This window comes from Saccoglossus kowalevskii, chromosome 12 (assembly GCF_978046115.1).
Source record: "Saccoglossus kowalevskii chromosome 12, keSacKowa6.1, whole genome shotgun sequence".
Taxonomy (NCBI): Eukaryota; Metazoa; Hemichordata; class Enteropneusta; family Harrimaniidae; genus Saccoglossus; species Saccoglossus kowalevskii.
In genome coordinates, this window is record NC_140652.1 from 28828544 (window position 1) to 28850156 (window position 21613).

The 21613-nt window shown below is 33.9% G+C and overlaps 1 protein-coding gene across 2 annotated transcripts in view; it reads right to left on the reverse strand.

The window, feature by feature from the left end:
- Positions 1-6963: 6963 nt before the first annotated feature.
- The window catches only part of LOC100367870 (excitatory amino acid transporter), a 46043-nt gene continuing 31393 nt past the window's right edge, over positions 6964-21613 (reverse strand). For both annotated transcript variants that reach the window (XM_085506556.1, XM_006814935.3), the window contains exons 2-10: positions 16734-17068; positions 15262-15466; positions 14863-14905; positions 13921-14146; positions 13126-13252; positions 11829-12062; positions 10157-10351; positions 8996-9130; positions 6964-8515 (exon numbers count right to left, since the gene is read on the reverse strand). In XM_085506556.1, the coding sequence (XP_085362682.1) occupies positions 8260-8515; positions 8996-9130; positions 10157-10351; positions 11829-12062; positions 13126-13252; positions 13921-14146; positions 14863-14905; positions 15262-15466; positions 16734-16998 (1686 nt within the window). In that variant the 5' untranslated portion in view covers positions 16999-17068 and the 3' untranslated portion in view covers positions 6964-8259. The remainder of the gene's footprint in view (positions 8516-8995; positions 9131-10156; positions 10352-11828; positions 12063-13125; positions 13253-13920; positions 14147-14862; positions 14906-15261; positions 15467-16733; positions 17069-21613) is intronic.

A 21613-nucleotide genomic window follows, 5' to 3' on the forward strand; every position in this document is an offset into this window, starting at 1 on the left:
TTATTTTGGTGTAGACAACTCTCATTTGATTAATTCCAACAATTACAAGTTCTTAAATTGACAGAATGAATGTATGGACAAATATTGACCATTATATTTGTGAGTAAATACCTGTTGTTTAATTAATTTCCACCTCTACAAGGTTGAGAGAATAAGTGTGCGGACAAATATTTTAGACTTATTTTGGTGTAGACAGCTCTCGTTTGATTAATTCCCACAATTACAAGTTGTTAAATTGAGAGAATAAATGTGCGGACAAATATTTTAGACTTATTTTGGTGTAGACAGCTCTCGTTTAATTATTTTACACCATTACAAGTTGTTAAATTGAGAGAATAAATGTGCGGACAAATATTTTAGACTTATTTTGGTGTAGACAGCTCTCGTTTAATTATTTTACACCATTACAAGTTGTTAAATTGAGAGAATAAATGTGCGGACAAATATTTTAGACTTATTTTGGTGTAGACAACTCTCGTTTAATTATTTTACACCATTACAAGTTGTTAAATTGAGAGAATAAATGTATGGACAAGTATTTGAAACTTATTTTGGTGTAGACAACTCTCATTTGATTAATTCCAACAATTACTAGTTCTTAAATTGACAGAATGAATGTATGGACAAATATTGACCATTATATTTGTGAGTAAATACCTGTTGTTTAATTAATTTCCACCTCTACAAGGTTGAGAGAATAAATGTGTCGACAAATATTTGATACTTATTTAGGTGTAAGAACTCGTGTTTGACCAACTTCCACCATTGCAAGTTGTTAAAATAATGAAATAAATATACTGGTATCATTGGATATTTGATTTAATTGTGAAACTTTCTAACAAAACGTTAACTGCTGGCTTCGAACCCTCAATCAACAATTCCGCAGACACGGTATAAATTCAACAACACCACAGATGATATTCGTCTGTTGCTTGAATTGTTTTCGTAATATAGGGAACGCCATCGACACTTTAACAAAACTTACCTTGACTTGGGTCTTGTTTATCTCTTGTCACAATCTGGAAACTGTTGAACAAATTGCGCGTCGTCCAGTTTAAGACGTTAGTTATTTTATTATTTATTCATTCAGTTTTGTATGGTGCAGTTTTGTGAGGCCTCTCATGTCCCCCGGGGTCCTCGGATCTCACTTAAAACTGGAATTGTGGTAATACCTTTGCTATATGCCATTAAAAGGTGGCGCACTAACCTGAGAGACGCGTTATAACTGTTGAATTGCGTGTATCTTTGAAATATGTGTATCTGTCAAATTGGGGGCGCCCGAGGCTGAAATGGGCCTCCAACGAAAATGTGTAAATTTTTCACACTTTACGCGTTCTTCGAGGACGTGTCTCAGAATGGTGTCACGTGGTTAATAGGTCATTTGAAGCCATTCTATAGCACTTTAATCCGAGGACCCTGAAAATGTCCTCGCTAGCATTGAGACGTCCTCGGAGGCAGGTCAAATAACCTATCAACGTCCTCGAAGCATATAGTAATGCGAGTACACACACACACACACACACACACACACACACACACACACACACACACACACACACACACACACACACACACACACACACACACACACACACACACAGTCAATCCTAGTCACACAAGATTGATTTTTTTTGAACATTTATTGATATTATAATACAACATTATAACAGCACAGTAAATGCACTACCAGAGCATGGTTATTCAAATACAGCATCATGATTAATAGGTAATAATACTATTATTTAAGTCGGTCATTAATAAATCCTTCAAAACACAAATTTCACAACATCAAAAAATGCCACATATTTTTAGATGAAAAATAACATCAGTTAATATACTAGTAAGCCAAAAACTGACATCTATATTGAGCTTATCAATATTCATAAACCATCACTCCATTTGTTGCAACGACCTCATGAATATTTATAAGCCATGTTTGTACAATATTTGCATTAAGCTTATGAATATTCAACAGGTGTTGCTATGCTTTTCCATTGGTTGCAATAACCGTATGAATAGTCATAAGCTCTAGGCTTGATTATTGGTTGAAATGAACTCATGAATATTCAACAGGTGTAGCTAAGCTTTCCATTGGTTACAATAAACTCAAATATCCAATAGGTGTAGCTATGCTGTCAGGTGGCTGCAATGAGCTCATGAATATTTAATGAATATTTAACAGGCATGGTTACATTGTCTATTTGTTGCAAAGAGCTCATGAATATTTAATAAGTTAAGCTATGCTGTTCATTGGTTGCAATGAGCTCATGAATATTCAACAGGTGTAGCTAAGCTTTCCATTGGTTACAATAAACTCAAATATCCAATAGGTGTAGCTATGCTGTCAGATGGCTGCAATGAGCTCATGAATATTTAATGAATATTTAACAGGCATGGTTACGTTGTCTATTTGTTGCAAAGAGCTCATGAATATTTAATAAGTTAAGCTATGCTGTTCATTGGTTGCAATGAGCTCATGAATATTTAATAAGTTAAGCTATGCTGTTCATTGGTTGCAATGAGCTCATGAATATTCAACAGGTGTTGCTATGCTGTTCATTGGTTGCAATGAGCTCATGAATATTCAACAGGTGTTGCTATGCTGTTCATTGGTTGCAATGAGCTCATGAATATTCAACAGGTGTTGCTATGCTGCTAAATGGTTGTAATGAGCTTATGAACACTGCAGTCAATTCATGTCATCTCAGAGAGATATAATCATTATGCAAATTAATTTGCAGGTAGTGATCCAAAAACATCAAAAGCAGCTAATGGAAAGGTAATTATCATGACAATAATTTCCAAATATTTGTACAATCTAAATTAGACATACATCTATGACAAATTGCTTAATTGACTTGGTTATATGCATTTACAAATGTAATGGTACAAAAAAAGGTAATGGAAATTTAGAAGTTAAATAATGGTCTACAAAGTACTGTCAATGTCTTTAAAACTTTCATTATTTATTTGTTGTGTCGCGATGGTTTGGCGATGCAATTATTAGCCATTTAGTTTAAATTTCAATATAGGTATAAATTCTGCAGTATGACTTGCTACACAGCTTTTTCACAGTGAGAGTAGTCACAAGCATTTTAGTGGAAATGTCCATGACTGAACAATGTTATGGTTTTCCCAAGATTTCTGATAATTACGAAAAGTTCTCTATTGCGAGATTTAAGCATTATATTATTCACAGCATTTTTGTGTAACATGGAGCAATTAATATATTATAAAAAACGAAAGAGCAGAAAAATTTTTAATTAGAAGGAATGGTACATTACTACCCGTATTCTATCTACACTATCCGTGGTTTGATAGCTGGTAAGAACGCTGGACTTTATCTGGATGCCATTTTACATTGGACATCATGTGATTCAAATGAAAACAAAAATCTGACACAGTTGAATAGCCCTGCATTTATGATTAGAAATGTAAGGCATTGAGATACTATGAACAGTTTTGTTTTTGCTGTCAAGATTGTTGATTTGATAATTTAATGGAATTTGATGAAGAAATTAGGCAAGTCACTTCAACCCTTTAGGTGTTAGGTCCACAATGAAATTTGCACTTTTTCGTGAAAAGTTTGTTTTGTACACAACACCAAGAGAAGTAAGCAAGAAATCATCAGTTAACCTTGATGATTGCTTTCTAAATACTTTGCACCTGCACCACTATAAACGAATTCATTTTCTGTTAACACTAATCTTAACTCGAGCTCTTTATCAGCCAGATCATTTGACAAAACTTTGTCGCAAATATTTTTATTTTATTTTGAATATAATGACCAAATTTCATAGAACATGATATTGCTAACAGATTAAATTGATTTCCAATCCTGATCAATATCTGCTTTATTTTTTTACAGTACTGTTTGTGGAAGGTATATTGGATGCATTATGCAAACCTGTTTAAAACAAAAACACATTTATCCACTATTTGTAAATGCAGTTTTCAATTCCAATTTTGTACTAAATTATAGAGAATCGTTACTAGGAATGTCTGCAAGCAAAACAAAATCACAAAAGGCGCTGATACTTCATCTAAAAGACTCAAGTGACTTTCTTTTCTCAAGAAAATGTTACTCTCATCATTGTACATTTTGATGTCATCAGTCATGCAATACAAGTATTCCTTTCTCCTCATGTAGAAACTACACTATGGTAAACAAATGTCATTGGCAGTGCAACAGCAACAAAAATATGATCTATATTCTAATATTTTGAAAACTCATGAGGTATATATTATCTCATTTTTTAGTCCATAAACATTTTCAAAAGTATTAGACAGATGGTTTGGAATCGACTCCCTCATTTATCAAACAAACAGTATGTGTAGTTATTAAGAAAAAAATATATGGACTCAAGAGGGCTTTTTGTTGCCACTAGAGGGCGAGTGCTAAATAAATAGTCATTTCACTTATTTTGAATGGTTAATCAAACTGGTTTGTAAGTATTTACAAAACTTTTTCTAAAATTATACAAGGTCATGAGAATCATGAAAGACAACCAACCTGTACATGAGTTTATTAACCATGCTGAATTTAGTAGCATTTTCTCTCAACTGACGGTTCTCAAACACAAAATACAAATTACTGCTGGTCTGGTAATTTTAATGAGATCAAAATTTGATATCTTACAATCATAGGTCAAGGGTCAGTTACTAAATCCAATATGGCTCCCAACAAATCAAAAACAAGTTTGTTTTTTCAGGAAGGGGGTATTTTTGTTTTATTGTCACATACAGTAATTTATGACAAACATTAGTAAATATATGGGCAGTGACAATAAACCTTTGAAATTGACAAACATACAGATAATGAAATAGTATCAGAAACATGCACTGTACATTAATGTAATACATTCCTATAGTAAATTAATTTTAAACATTTCTTCTATGAATTCTTAATACATTCATTTTGATTATATTTTTTCTTCTTATAATATAATTGATGGAGGGCTAGGGAGTTCACTAGTAGCTAACTTAACACAATTCTAAACCTTTGAACACCATGATTTCCTTGGCAAATTTGGTGAAACATTTTGCACATGTTGTGTAATTTTGTAACATTTCTTTGTCAATTTTTGACCAACTGAATATAACTTTCATTGTTTACAGTTTTTGATCAAAATTTGTAAAAGAATATGGGAAAATTGTGCAGGTTCATTTTGTGAACGACGACACAAGTTTAATTTGGCATTCAAAAAGTTAACAACTCCCTATAACTACTCTGTTAAAAAATCAACGTGAGAAGCAAAAAAACGACATATCATTAAAATATTAAAATTACATATCATTAAAAGATTAATTCTATGTACCACACACTCAATAATAATCGACAAAAGTCAAAATGTCACCACTTATTTGCATATGGGGAGCCATCTTTACAAAGACTACATGTTCATGCTTTATTTGTCACTGCCAAACGATTTTTTTTTATTTAAAGTTACAACTGTGATTTCACCACAGTAGTTTAGTATTTTGAATTGAGCTTGAAAAAGCCTATAAAAAAGCATGGCCAGATTTCAGATTCAAGATTTTCAGACCTTTATACACTCAGTACTATGTGCTGATGGCATTATAATTCTCCCTTCCCCCAGTCGAAAATTCAAAAAGAATAAAATAAAATGCACAAAATTTGTAAATCAATTCTCTGCATGAAGCTACAACAGAACAATAGATTGAATGTAATTAGTTTAAAACATGACTGTTACACTATAACATGTACTTAAAATTCTCATGTTTCAGACATTAACAAATTTTTGCTTCATTAAAATTAACTAAGATACTATGGACACTCAGTTTCAAAGTATGCAGAAAGACCTCAAAATTTATGCAGAAAGCCCTCAAAAGATATGAAGAATGTCCTCACAAAGTATGCAAAACGTCCTCACAAGCTAGGCAAAACGTCCTAACAAACTGGGCAAAACGTCCTCACAAGGTATACAGAATGTTCACATAAAGTATGCAGAACATTCTCTCGAGGTATGCAGAAAATCTCACAAGGTATGAAAAACGTTCTCAGAAGACATGAAGAACGTCCTAACAAGGTATGCAAAACGTCCTCACAAGGTATGCAAAATGTCCTCACAAGGTATGCAAAACGTCCTCACAAACTGGGCAAAACATCCTCACAAGGTATACAGAATGTCCACACAAAGTATGCAGAACATTCTCACGAGGTATGCAGAAAATGTCACAAGGTATGAAAAACGCCCTCAGAAGATATGAAAAACATTCTCACAAGGCATGCAGAATGTCCTTACAAGGTATGCAGAACTTGCACACCAGGTATGTAAAATGTCCACACAAGGTATGCAGAACGTCCTCATAAGGTATGCAGAACTTCCACACAAGGTATGCAGAACTTCCACACAAGGTATGCAGAACTTTCACACAAGGTATGTAAAATGTCCTTACAAGGTATGCAAAACGTCCTCATAAGGTATGCAGAACTTCCACACAAGGTATGCAGAACATTCACACAAGGTATGCAGAACTTTCACACAAGGTATGCAGAACTTTCACACAAGGTATGTAAAATGTCCACACAAGGTATGCAAAACGTCCTCATAAGGTATGCAGAACTTCCACACAAGGTATGCAGAACATTCACACAAGGTATGCAGAACTTTCACACAAGGTATGCAGAACTTCCACACAAGGTATGCAGAACTTCCACACAAGGTATGCAGAACTTCCACACAAGGTATGCAGAACTTTCACACAAGGTAAGTAGAACTTTCACACAAGGTATGCAGAAATTTCACACAAGGTAAGTAGAACTTTCACACAAGGTAAGTAGAACTTTCACACAAGGTATGCAGAATGTCCTCACAAGGTTTACAGAATTATCCCACAAGTTATAGTTCCTTTACAAAGTATGCATAGTACATTTGATTTACATGGTTAAGATTAGTTTGATATTATTACTAATGACAAAACATGTAAATATAATCAAAATTGTTTTTTTCATCACATTTAAATTTTATGAAATGACAGTGAGAAAAAATGCAAACTTTTTGAAGATGTTATTTGTGTATTTGCAATCTATTTGTTACCAGAGTGTCGCCTATCATTATGATTACCTATCACAATCATGATTAAGTGTAATTGAACACACAATAACAACAGTGATTGTTTAATCACAATCATAACTGGACAAAAAAAACATACCCCAGAGTTATCTCAGAGTGCTCTTAACAAAATTACTCCAAAACTGTACAGATAATATAGTCACATCTTTGAATTTGAAAAGAGGGCAAAAATTGATTTTTCTCTTGTCTCAAATGTATAGGTATTTAATGTTTTAAATAAAAAAAATGAAAACTTCAGATTAGTTTCATAAAATTCTAGCCTCATTACTAAATAAATTTATATTCAGATTACAAACACAGAATAAAACCACTTTAAAAATATTCACAATTTCATTTTTTTTCTTGCATGAACAGAGGTTACTCAAGAGTAAGAAATGTCTGATGAAACAAAAAGTGATAAAATGTATGAAAATGGTAGAAAACAATCCATATAATCAATGAAACACTTGTTATATTCATTTAAAAGATTCTGAAAATCTAAAACTATTTTTCTATAGTTTGCATAGCTACTAATATTTTCTCAGTTTTCCTGCAATATACATATTAACTCTATTCTACAATTTCTGTAAAATGTTATAGAATTTGTTACGTGTGCATTACCAACTGAAATCATTATTCAGTTACATACTTCAGCCTCATAAAAAATCATGCCTCTTATTGGCTAACAGCCCTCAGGTGACACAAACTCATCTGCATATTTAATCATGTGACCATCAATAAATTTGCATAAATATATAATATGGTTAATATTCATAATATATATCATAGTTCTCACACTGTACAAGTTAACATTCAAACAATACTGTATTCTTCTAATATTTATAATTCTTTACAAACAAAAGGTTATTGAATTCAGGTTAAAATCAACACTGAATCTCCTGCCAGAGCAATTCTATTTTTTAATACTCACACTGCAAACTGAAAAAAATTGATCAAAAAATTATCACTTTGACCTCCTGATCCTCGACGTCACAACTAACCCTTCACCTTTGACCATGTCACTATGACTTCCAACCTCTGGCATTATTGCTACAATATTCTTTCTGACTATAAATACCATTCCAAAGTCAGCCACGCTACTATGCAATTATCGAGTACTACATGATGTAGTGAGTGAAAACATTCACATATTCCATATTCACACATGGTGTGCATTACCATTTTATATAACTGATTCAGTGTCCTTGGCCTTCGTGTCATTCAACTTATCTTGCGAATTGGCCTTGCTCCCGCTGGGGTTCAATTTCTGCATTTCTTCGGCATCTCCAATCTCATTCGTCATTTCATCTACATGTTTCCCAGCATTCATTTCAGCGTCCAGTGCATCAGCTTTCTTCAACTCATCTCTGGATAAATGCTCGACAATACCCGCTCCATATGAATCTCCCAACACATTAATGGAGGTACGGAATCGATCTCTGAAAACATAGTATCATAATCCATATTAGGTATTTATCTTCAACAGGTTCTTTTGAAAACAGATGAGATTTTCACCTGAGTGCACAAATCTCTTCAATATACAAGATTTGAGTTCCCTCATCGAGTTCCTTGGGTGCATTATTACTAACACATTTATGACAGAAAGTGTGTGTGTATATGCGAGTGTGTATATAGGGAATGTCAACAACAAGAGCCTTTTTGTTTCACTTTTTCAAAAGCTAGCTGAATTGATTCACTTGTACATTGCCCCCATAGATATCAATATTTTACTAAAATCAGACTAACTTGGTGATTTTAGAATACAAGTTAAATTAGAACACATTATGGATGCCTAATATACAGAATCATCATGCTCAGAACAAAAATAATATAAAATATCTGCCAGATTTCAGCGAATGAAAGTGTGTAAAGCTGATTGTCGAATTGGCCGATTTTAGACACTTGAAAATGTTACTTACAGAAGCCAATCAACAGTCCACAGTAAAGTGACATCTTCAGCTGGTAGACCAGCAGCCTGCAACACTATAAACATAGTAACTAACCCAGCACTAGGAATACTGGCAGCACCTACACTGGCTAAAGTGGCAGTTAAACTGAAAAAACAAAAAAACATAGCACATGTAACAACTGTCTGCAAACTGACAGCACCAACACAAAATTTTTCTAGCTAAAATATTTTATTCATTTCCCTAGAATTTCTTTATTAATTTTATGTGGCTAAAAATGATTCATGTCATAACAAAGTCACTGTTGGTTTCAGTGAAAAACAAAACTGAAATGAGTCAGCCATTTTGAATCATAACATGAAATAAATTACATAATGTATAACGTTGTTTCAATGCAAGTTCAATTGCGATGAGTCAATGTGTTTCAGAGAAATTAGAACAGTATTTGCAACTTAGCCAAAATAAAAAGCATGATCATTTAAACACTGCTATTACAAAACCAGGTAGGAGGTATTACATTTGGGGCGAAAGTATTCAAAAATCAGTTTTTGGTTATTACCCATGGCAGCGGTGGGTCAGGAATTTTTTCCAATTACTGATGGTATGACCTGCCTGCCAAGTGTGAACAAAAAAATCACAGAAGTGTTGAAAAGCCATTACTGCTGAAAATTTACCCCAAAATTGAGAACAAATTTCTTGTTAATGAAAAAAGATATCAAAAAATGAAATAGTAACTTTGTGCCTACACTCAAGCTGAGTAGAATGAGCTATGTCCAAGGTGTTTATTCCTGAATTTGTAGGAGGAGATACATTTGGTGCGAAGATATTAAAAAATCAGTTTTTTGGTTGCTACTATGGCAATTTTTATGGTGGGCCAGAATTTTTTTTTCAGATTTTACCTCCTGACTAGAGTGAAGGTGTGACTGGCCTATCAAGTTTGAGCAAAATCAGCCGAGCCAAGAAAATCACAGAAGAAATAATATGTGAAAGAAATCACAGAAGAATTAATACGTGAAAACACTAGTACTGGAAATCACACACAGACACACACAAAAGTGATTTTAAGGGCAATCCTAGTGGAGCGGGTCGTCAATCATTGTTAGTGTGGTAGTGAAATAAAAACAAAATCCCTTATGATCTTGCCTGTGGTGGCGCTATTATAAGTATACCTACCTGATAGTCACAATTTGTCCAGCACTCAGTTCCATCCCATTCATTTGCGCAATAAAGATGGCGGCCACTGCTTCATACAATGCAGTACCGTCCATGTTCACAGTGGCCCCAATAGGTATCACAAAACGAGTCACCCTTTTGTCAACTTTATTTATTTCCTCTAGACAACTGAATGTTACAGGTAAAGTTCCAGCACTAAAAAGATACAAAAGAAGGCAGACAAAATTACTTCTGCAGCTGAGATGCGAGTATCCTTTGGTTAATACATGTATCAGTAAATAGGATTCATCTTTTTGAAAATTAATTTGATTTCATTGCAGGATTTACAATGATATAATCTAATACTTGACATGAAAAATTCATTTTTCTGGTATTTATAAATAATAGCTTATGTTCTATTCATGAAAGTTACTTCCATTAGCTTTTTAACTCAACCATTTATAGGATCAATGAGCTGACTAGCATGTTTCACAATAACAGTTACATAAAACCATGCTAATTGTCACTAAGTTTTTGAAGGAAACAAAATGAATCCGGAAACATGTTTTTTTTTTGCTACAAGGTATTATCAATATCTACAGTAACATCCAACCTATACACAAACAGCACCAACAGTAATGTCTATAAAATTACAATAGATGGTATAGATGAGATATTATCAATATCTACAACATCAGCCACTCTAGCAGAAGACACACAGACAGCACCAACGGTAATGTCTATCAAATTACAATAGATGGTATAGATGAGATATTATCAATATCTACAACATCAGCCACCCTAGCAGAATACACACAGACAGCACCAACGGTAATGTCTATCAAATTACAATAGATGGTGTAAATGAGATATTATCAATATCTACAGTAACATCCAACATATACACAAACAGCACCAACAGTAATGTCTATAAAATTACAATAGATGGTGTAGATGAGATATCAATATCTACAGTAACATCCAACATATACACAGACAGCACCAACAGTAATGTCTATAAAATTACAATAGATGGTGTAGATAAGATATTATCAACATCTACAGCAACAGTCAACCTAACAGAATACACACAGACAGCACCAACAGTAATGTCTATAAAATTACAATAGATGGTGTAGATGAGATATTATAAATATCTACAGCAACAGTCAACCTAACAGAATACACACAGACAGCACAAACAGTAATGTCTATAAAATTACAATAGATGGTGTAGATGAGATATCAATATCTACAGTAACATCCAACATATACACAGACAGCACCAACAGTAATGTCTATAAAATTACAATAGATGGTGTAGATGAGATATTATCAACATCTACAGCAACAGTCAACCTAACAGAATACACACAGACAGCACCAACAGTAATGTCTATAAAATTACAATAGATGGTGTAGATGAGATATTATCAATATCTACAGCAACAGTCAACCTAACAGAATATACACAGACAGCACCAACGGTAATGTCTATAAAATTACAATAGAATCGTATATTGTTAATTCCTTATAAAGCAAATAAGCAGTATTTTCTAGTTTTCAGTTGTCCTTAGCTTTCTGACATGAACAACCTCATAATTGTTGGGTTGGCGTACAATAAATTTCGCATTTTACAGTATATGATGAATTATGACAACAAAACAGTGTTAACATATGAATTAACGCTTACCTTGACGCAGTACCAAGAGCTGTTATCAAAGCCCATAACATATTGACGAGGTATGTGTAAGGATTTCTCCGGGTAATGGCGAAAAATAATAATGGCAGAACAACTAATCCATGAATGAATAATCCTACTAGTACAGTTAACATATATAATCCAAGCTGTGATAAGACTCCAGCTAAGTCATCCATTTCTAACAGCTTAGCAGCAATTAAGCTCATGATACCAACTGGAGAATACCTGAAAAATAAATCAGTGAAAGTATTGAAAATATTTCTACTTCCAACTGTGAGGGCGTCCTCACTAATATCAAGCAGATTTATAATGTTGAGTCAAAACATCTATATTTATTGAATTTGATACGTCAAAAAACCTGTCAACAAACAAGCTGCTCTCTGATTGGTCTGACTGTTAGGTGTTAGGGTTGGGTAGCCAATCAGGCACAAGCTTGTAAGTAGTTTCGCATGGACTCTATTAGACTGGCCCAGTCGGGGCGATTAAATTGTTTTTGTAGTTTAAATAAAATAAAAAATTTAGCGAAATCACCCCAACTGGTTTATTCTGCATGGCCCTCTATTGACACTGCAGGACCCCATCGATTTTTCAACGGGTAATTATGTTAATGAGTGTTGTAATTGACAATCATCTATTAAAGCCAATCACAACGTCTCTTCAACTGACCTCTGACCGAGAAGACGTCAGCTGATTGCAGCAGCCGATTTTTTTTTTAATTCAACGACTAGTACAAGTTACTTTTTTACACATTGTGATGAATTAGAAAAATAAACTTGAATTTCAACTTGCTGCCATGTTGGGTCTGCAGTGTGACCTTTGCCAGGTTGACCTCATTATGTACGTATTTGTGCGCCACCTCATTATAATATGTGCATTCATGAATATTTAATAGCAATGAATTTCCTGCAGAATAAACCAGTCGGGGAGATTTCGCGCTAACACCTCCATTTCGCGAAATTAATCGCCCTGACTGTGCCTGTCTAGGACTCTATTTATGTACAACCATAGAACTGTTATTTTGGTTTGCTAAAATGTATTTTTAATTTCTTTGTAAAATAAATTGTACAATGTGAAGATTTCACTGGGGTCATTATAACAGGTAGTAGCAACAGAGTAGGATTGTTAAGACACAGTAGTCACAATGAAAAATTCACTGGGGGTGTTTTGACAAAGCAATCACAGTGAACATTTCAGTGGGGTAAGACAAGATGGTGACTATACCCTTAAATCATCATTTCCCAAAAATATCCACCTTCGGAATTTTAATAAATTATCATAATGCGCTTACCACATGACCATTAACACCATCTTCATAATGATTTCATTCAATGCAAAGAAGAAGTCCATCATGATCTGAGCTTTCTTACCAGTTTTGGTCATGATAATGCCAAACCAGATAGTGAAAATAATAATACCTATGGAAAAAAATCATGAAACAAAGTGTGGTTATAGAGTGATGTTAAGAAATACAATGTGCGACTACAATGCAGAAAGTATGAAGGCTCACTGGCCCTATAACACAATAAATAATTTCTGAAAAGAAGACTAGAAGGTATGACTTTTGGCATCAAAGGGGATGTCCGGTGCACCCTCAAACATAACAGATGTTGTAGGAATGCTGAATCAAAATTGAATTCCTGAAATCAAGATGATTCAGCTAGAGAGGTCAGCTTTTGAAAAATAAAATAAAATAAAATTATATGTGGCTGTTTATACATGTAGGTGACTTTAAATGCAAATAAAAATGTGGTCTCTGGTTTCATTCATTTTTACATCTGCCAGTATGTTGTTTTTTTCATTTGTGAATTTCATTTTATTAAATGACACATTCTATTACGTTAAGATATTTTTCAAAATCACTGTCTAATTTGTCATAATTATTGTGCCAGTACAATTGCATGACAATTAAGTTGCATCACAGGAAATATTTGTGCATCAGTGCTACGCCATATCAGCTTAGAGGGCACACTGTGCGTGTTATACATGTGACCTCTGACCTCTGACAATACTAGGATGTAGGACCTCAAAGGTTGTGATGCATGACTTAGGTCACACCTGAATACCTTAGTTGTAAACTACTTACCAAGTACATTCATACCATCAACCCACAGTACCTCACCATAGTCTTCTTGCCCAACCACAACTTTAACTGTTTCTTGTACATATGAAATATTTTCGCCTTCCATAGATTCCACATAGTAAACTCCTTTTTGTTCATTTTCTGTGAGATTTGCAATCTCAGTTGCATTTATTGTTTTGTTGACTATTTGATCTTCTGTTATATTTCTAAGCTTGTACACTGTTTTAACCTTTTAAGCAAAAGAAACAATTTATTAAACGATATGTACATACCTATGTCTATGTATAAAGTTGTGTCATCCTTTCTGTTTCAGTGCAATGTCATCATTGTTTACATTTATAGTAAGTGGTGTCTTCATTTGTAATGTAACATATATTAAGTTGTGTCATCATTCCTTGTGTTTCAATGCAAATGGTGTCATCATTCCTTGTGTTTCAATGCAAATGATGTCATCATTCCTTGTATTTCAATGCAAATGATGTCATCATTCCTTGTGTTTCAATGCAAATGATGTCATCATTTATTGTGTTTCAATGCAAATGATGTCATCATTCCTTGTGTTTCAATGCAAATGATGTCATCATTCCTTGTATTTCAATGCAAATGATGTCATCATTCCTTGTGTTTCAATGCAAATGATGTCATCATTTATTGTGTTTCAATGCAAATGATGTCATCATTCCTTGTGTTTCAATGCAAATGATGTCATCATAAAGAAGAAGTGAAATATACCACCATTAATTCTAGGTCTAGATATCATTCTGTTAAATACTTTTTATTATTTGCCAACTGTTATTCCTTTAATGACTAAATTAAAACCGAATATGCAAGTATAATCGCAAAACTAAAAACAAATTTGTTGAAATTAAACATATATTTTGCCTTGCGATCTTCACAATATATTTAGACATACAGAGTGTGAAAATAAAAAGTAAAACAACATACCTGTTGAAAGCAAGCTTGTACAATGTTGGAAGGAAAGAAATTTCTGGAAAAAAATAATAAACATTGAGCTTTTATGGGAAGCACATTTCAATGAAAGGGTGAATAAACAAAAAATTTGTAAACTAAATCATTTAAATATGAATTATCTATCATTTTTGACCATTGAAATACCTCTGCACAACTAGCACAGTACCGGGAAAAAGATGAATAATAATAAATAAGGTAACTTATCTATTACGAGGATACAGCAAAGTAAGCACTCTTGCAGTACAGGGTAGACTACTATGCAGTGATCAATATGATGTTCACACCACCTTCATAATCTCATACTATTATTTATATTATGAACAATTTCACTCACAGTGTTGTCCATAATGTTATTTTTTCTATTAACAGTACCTGATTAAGTCAAGGAATGCATCCAGTGGATCCACTTTAGGTTGTTCCTCGTCTTCTAAATCCTCCTTAAGATCTGGGTTGCCGGGGTGAATAACCACAACTAGTATGATACCCAAAATGGCTGCCATAATGGTGGTTAGAAAGTAATAGGCTAAGGCACGGCTACCCATTTTGCCACTTGATTTTGCATCTAAACTTCCGAGTCCTGAAACCAGAGAATGAAATAATTACACACTGCAATATGACTATAAGAATACTGTAAATGCATTACTTATTCACTTGATTTCAACTTTATTATCGTCGCTGTTAATTAAAACTCGCTAAATTAAATACATGTGAACAAATAACAATAGAATTGTTTTCCTGATTAATTTTGAACTACCGATATTACAGTGAATATGGTCAAAAAAACAAATTACTGAAATTGTGTTCATTTTACCCATCCTGTACAAAAAAACAATATGTTACAATTGTTTTATAATTTTATTTATTTAATTTTTAATCAGAGCTGCATGAGTTACAAATAAAATATGTAATTACATAAATTGGATTAAGTAAAGATGGAACATAGGTTATCTGACAGATAATCTTGCAGTTATACAAATGTACTTTCTTAAATGGGAGATTTATGTTTACATTAAGCTGTATTTATGACGCAATACATTTGCATAGTCACGCATGCTTTGAACAAGGTCAGATTCGCTTGCCTTTTTGTTTTAGTCAGGTCGTGCGTCTCGACCTTCTCTCATTATTACTACAGTTTCAACCCTTCATTATGAAAAATAACCAAACCACCAATAACAGAGGTTGCAAACGCTGTGCAGTTGTTATGACACCAGACGCTGAAGTTCACTTTCATGCTACATATATTAGTGACATAAGCAGTCAGAAATTCTATGTTTTGTTGTGGAGTTAAGCTGGCAAACAAACATGTATAAGTACCTACAATTGCATCAAAGTTGTATCAGTTATTGAATATATCACGGCCATTAGATTTGTTCATGCTATTGAGTGTGTGGCACACTTAACTAGGGTATGGTATGAATTAATTGCTCTCTATTTCGGTGTTCAAAATCAAGTAGGATTAGATTTTGGGTCTATCGTACATGGAAGATGGCAATAGATATTTTGTGCTGGTTGCATCTTTTGTATTTTATAATTTAGATTAATTTAGTGATTATAATGTAAATCATTTTATTAGAACTTTTACTTGGAAATACTTATTACTATCTTATACCACTAGAGGGCGCTGTAACAATAAACTTCATTCAAGTTATTTTGAGAAACCAAAAGTGAATTGATACTAGCCATAGAAATCAAAAGCTGTATAATGAAATTTACAGAAAACATTACAGCACATTGTAACGCAGCATCTTATACAATCTCTTCATGCCAAGTTTCGGTCCACACTTTTACAAGTATGCTTTTCTTAGCAACCATAACTCGATAACGACATGGGCCCAGAAACTTACCAGAAATCAAACTAGAGATGATGAGCGGTAGGATCAGCATCTTTAACATTGTCATCAAGAGTGCTCCAGGGAAACCAATCAACATAATGGCTCTATCTGATGGATCTGCTGCACGTATCGACAAACCAAGTATGATTCCGAGCAACACACCTAGCACAGTAAGTACAAGTAACAGATTTAATCTGCACCAATCCAGTACTTTCATGTACCATGGCTTTACTGTAAGTATGCTATGACTCGTGGGACCCGACTCAACGTCCGCCATCTTAATTTGGTCTCTTTAAATTGGTCTCTCACTAGACGTTTGTTGAATTTTTCAGCTGATTCTGTTGCACCTACAAAGAAATAAAAACAGAATTCAATTATTGTTTGTTATAACAAAGTGAAGGAAGTTATTTTAAAATTGACATGACACACTAGCAACAATCATACAAAAAACATAGCATAATTAGTGAAACCTTGCCCTTGATGGTAATAAGTTTAATAAGCTGTTTATTCACATGGCGCCATTTTGTGTCTCTAAGATATACTTATGGAATGGGTCATAAGCTTGAAATTATAAAAAAAAGCAATTCGGTAACATAAAATAAATGTTGTATTTCCAGTAACTCTACTGACTACCCATATGAAACATGAGAAGTTTATATTCATTTCACCAATGTTTTATTTCATTATCTACCTTCGGTGTAAAAATGAATGTCACATTCAAGAAACTTAGGGGACATTTTTTTATATCTGTTTTACGATTTTGATTTAATGTGGAGTCTTCAAATTAAAGTGTGTGGTGTTATTTGCATCAAGGTTTTTCATGTGATCAAAGCTCAGTGAACCATATCTACATATGTCCACAATCTAAACAGTCATCATGTTGATATTCATAGCAGAACAAGAGCTGCAATGATTCAGATGTGGTAAAGTAACTGGTTGCCTTAGGAGAATTTGCAGAATATTCTGGCCAGTGATCATCTCCTTTATAGGCAAACACATTCTAAGGACATTATTATTGAAATTAATAGCCGAAGACTGAGATGGTTGGGTCATGTTCTTAGAATGCCACAAGACTCAATCCCCAAAACAGCACTTCGCTGGACACCACAGGGTCAACGAAACAGAGAGAGGCCATAAAACACATGGAGAAGAACCATTACCACAGAACTTGCCCAAGCAAACCTGACCTGGAGTAGTGCAGAAATGGTGGCCAAGGATAGACAGGAATGAAAGAACCTGATTGCAGCCTTGTGTCCCGGTGTGGGATGAAAAGGACCACACACAAAACAAAAAGTAACTGCAGTTTGACAACATTGTTCTCTTTATAAAGCACATGAATCTGCTGGTGTGGCTGGCAGTTGTGTTTCTCTGTGATCGGATACACTAACCAACACTTAATGAGCTAACTCTACCAATAAAGATTATATACTACGCAATAGACAATTTCTCGTTCAATTCGTGATCTCACATATTACAGTATATGGATGGTATAGCTCAAACGTCAGCCACAAAAATCAAATCAAAATCAATCAACAATTAAATAATTTTCAGCTTGAATTTCTTATAGCTCTATATCAAAATTCCAGTCTTTGACAGAGAATATGGCATTGAGATACCCTTACTTCAGGAATTGCGTTAACCCCATATTTTGCTCCAATTATTGAAGAGGGACCCAGGGCAAGCTTGGGTCCAATCTCTAACTAAGTTATCCAGGGTCAAATTTCTATTTCTTAAAATTTTATAGGTGAGACTCGTCTTGCCGAGGCACTAGCGCAAACCCTGACTTACGTCATCAAAATTGACCATCATCAAATGTGTACGGAATCCCACATGATGTTTGGACGTTACTAAGATACTATGATCTTTGTTTGTCCTTTTTTTACATTCGATTTCACGCATAACACAAGATCTCGCAGTGAATTAGAAACGGTCTACTCTAGGTTTCCATTGTCCAGATGTAAAAGGAAATTATATCTGTAGAACTAGAATGTACTAAGACCATCGGTCACAGTACCTTTGATAAACAAATTTGACTGAGCTAATCAATAAGGGATAATTACTTTAAATTTTTACTGATTATTAGTACAGCTGGTAGTATCACAATATACATGTATATGATATCAATTATACCCTAGGTAAAATTCATGTTTTAATAAACAGACTTTAATTGGACTTAGTATCAAAAATCAGGTTGAGTCTCCTAGCTAATTACTCACTCAGCAGTATGAATTAGAGTACACTGTGTTCCAACCACAAAACATGTGGCTTTAGGGTTTGGATGAATGGACACTGTGTGTTCTATTCCTGTCATCAGCACATGTTAAAGAAGTCAGGCATTGCATGCATTCTGAGTAGCCATGCTGTATGGTGTGTCTGTAAATACACATAGACAGTTGTCCATGTCTTGACTCAGTTATGTTGACTTTGAAACAGCAGTCGCTAAGAACAAAGTTTTCATACAGAAACGTTGTAGTCATGGCAACACTACAAAAACTTTAAAATGTGGTACTCAAGCATGCATAAAATAATGTAAAATGGACCAAAATTTTGAAAAGTATAAAAGGAATTTCAAATTTTGTTGATTGCACCAGGGAATTATGGGACACCTTTATTAATATTGTTTACACTGTTAGACTGTCTGTTGTTGTTTTTTTACTAGGAACAGACTAGTTAATTAATAATTAAATGATTGACTTGATGGATGATTATTTAACTAATTGTTTTATTAATAATATTAGTCTTTGTTTTTATCAGTTATTATAATTATTTTTGTCAAATAAAGCTATATTTTATTTATTTCAGAAAAGTGAATTTTTTTTTTTTTTTTTTAAATGTTTTTGTGCCCGGCGACAGTTTTGAACATTGAATGTCACTGGTGTCATTTTTTTTTATATGTGCAATTTGCAAGTGCTGATATATAGTGCATTTTTGCCACAGAAGCCATATCCATGTTTTGGGACTACATGACAGGGTTGTGCGGCCAGCTTCCTATCAAATGGCAGTTTAATGCACTATCCTGACGTCAACTAGGCTCGGTCGAACACAGGCAACTGCGGACCTTAACTGAGGTTCCCCCAAAGTCGCATTCGTTAGTGAATGAATAATAACATCTTCAGAAATAGTTTTCATTGGTTGAATACAATACATGTTGAAATACAAGGCATATTAAAGAAAAATGTTAGTCATTGTCATTGCTATTTCTAATTCCAAATCTTATTAACTTGCCCTGAAAAATGAACTCTGAAATTACACATGACAACCATAGACTATTTAATTATCTCATTTCATGTGAAAAGTGAAAGAAAATTTGGTGGAAACCTGATACACCTTTCCATTTTTGGTGAACATTGACATTTTGAGAACACAATTTTATAACAGCTGAGACAACAACAGAAATGTGCTACTACCGGTCCGCCCCAAATACAGGTTGTACAAGGCTGGAAAGTTTGTTTGTAAATGCACACATTGCTACTTGACAGTATATGGTATGTCTTTTCACTTAGTAAATTAAACAGAGAAATCTATATAAAACACAGACAAATCTGAAAATTGTTGAGACATTACAAGTACATACAAGTGGGGTGTGTTTGGCTACACTAATCTTGCAATAAGTACCTGCTTTCATTATCCACCATACTATAAGCGGGTACAGTTTCTAAACAATTTATAAACATGTCAGCAGCGGAAATGTCAGACAAGTCCTGGGATGTTGTAAGGTAATTGGCTGTGGCAAGTTTCAACATAAAAGCTCCCTTGATCAATAATTTCCTTTTTTCTTGGAGTATCCTCAACAAGCACAAACTGTATTAGAAGCACATCCACTTCAATGTGTAAAAGTTCGTGTGATTTGAAGCAACAAAGCACAGTGTGATAAGTTTACGTCACCTTTAACCCTGAATATCACTAGCCTGGCAAGTTGACAGAATGTACTCATTTTTGTTTCCTCTGAGTAGGTAGCTGACTATGGGAAATAGAACATGCAATCCCATGATGCTCGGTGGACATGCTAACAATCATGTCACATCAGGTCTAAATTTGGTCTACCATTACTAGTGATTGAAATCACTGCTGGTGAAAATAAAACTTAAGTAAAACTTAAGAGCCTGGTGGTCTAGTAATGTTTTTCATGGTCTGCTTCAATTGAGGAGTTTCAGTTGAACACTATTCTCTTCTGAAACAATAATGGGAATTTTAATTTATTAATCTTTGTGATGCTACTTAGAATGGGAATTAATTACAAATATTTTAAAATGATTCCTAATACAAGGCTGGTAAAATTTAGAAATTACCTGCCCTGGCATTCAAAACACAATTTTGCTAAATTTCAATCACAGCTAATACTCAAATCCTACCAAACGAAAATATACAGTACAGTGTTCAAAAAACAAAACACAGTCAACAAAATTACTCAAGTGTGGGGGAAATGTACTAAATGTAGGTATTTGACAGTCAGGTGATGTTTTAGGGAAGTGATAATTCTTAAGGTCACAACAACCTGAATAATAAATCAACAAACCATGCACAATAAATTCATTGTACAGAGAACTATGGTGAGCTACTGGTACTTTAACATCATAAAGATTGGATTTATGAACCTACTTCAATACAGTGTTCTTTTTTTTTTTTAAATGCTGGCACATCTCACTAGCTCTGCATCACAAGACACATAGGGCGTAATTCATTGGATTCTCAATCATTTTAAGGATTTAGCCATTAACAGAGGAGAATAGCTGAACTAGAATAACACTTGGATGACCATGTTTTATGGAAAGTGACATTATTCTGTACTGATCTAGGGATATTAAGGTATACTTGGGTTAATAAGTATAATAGAATATTAATGAATATTGTAGGTGACATTATTCTGTACTGATCTAGGGATGTTAAGGTAT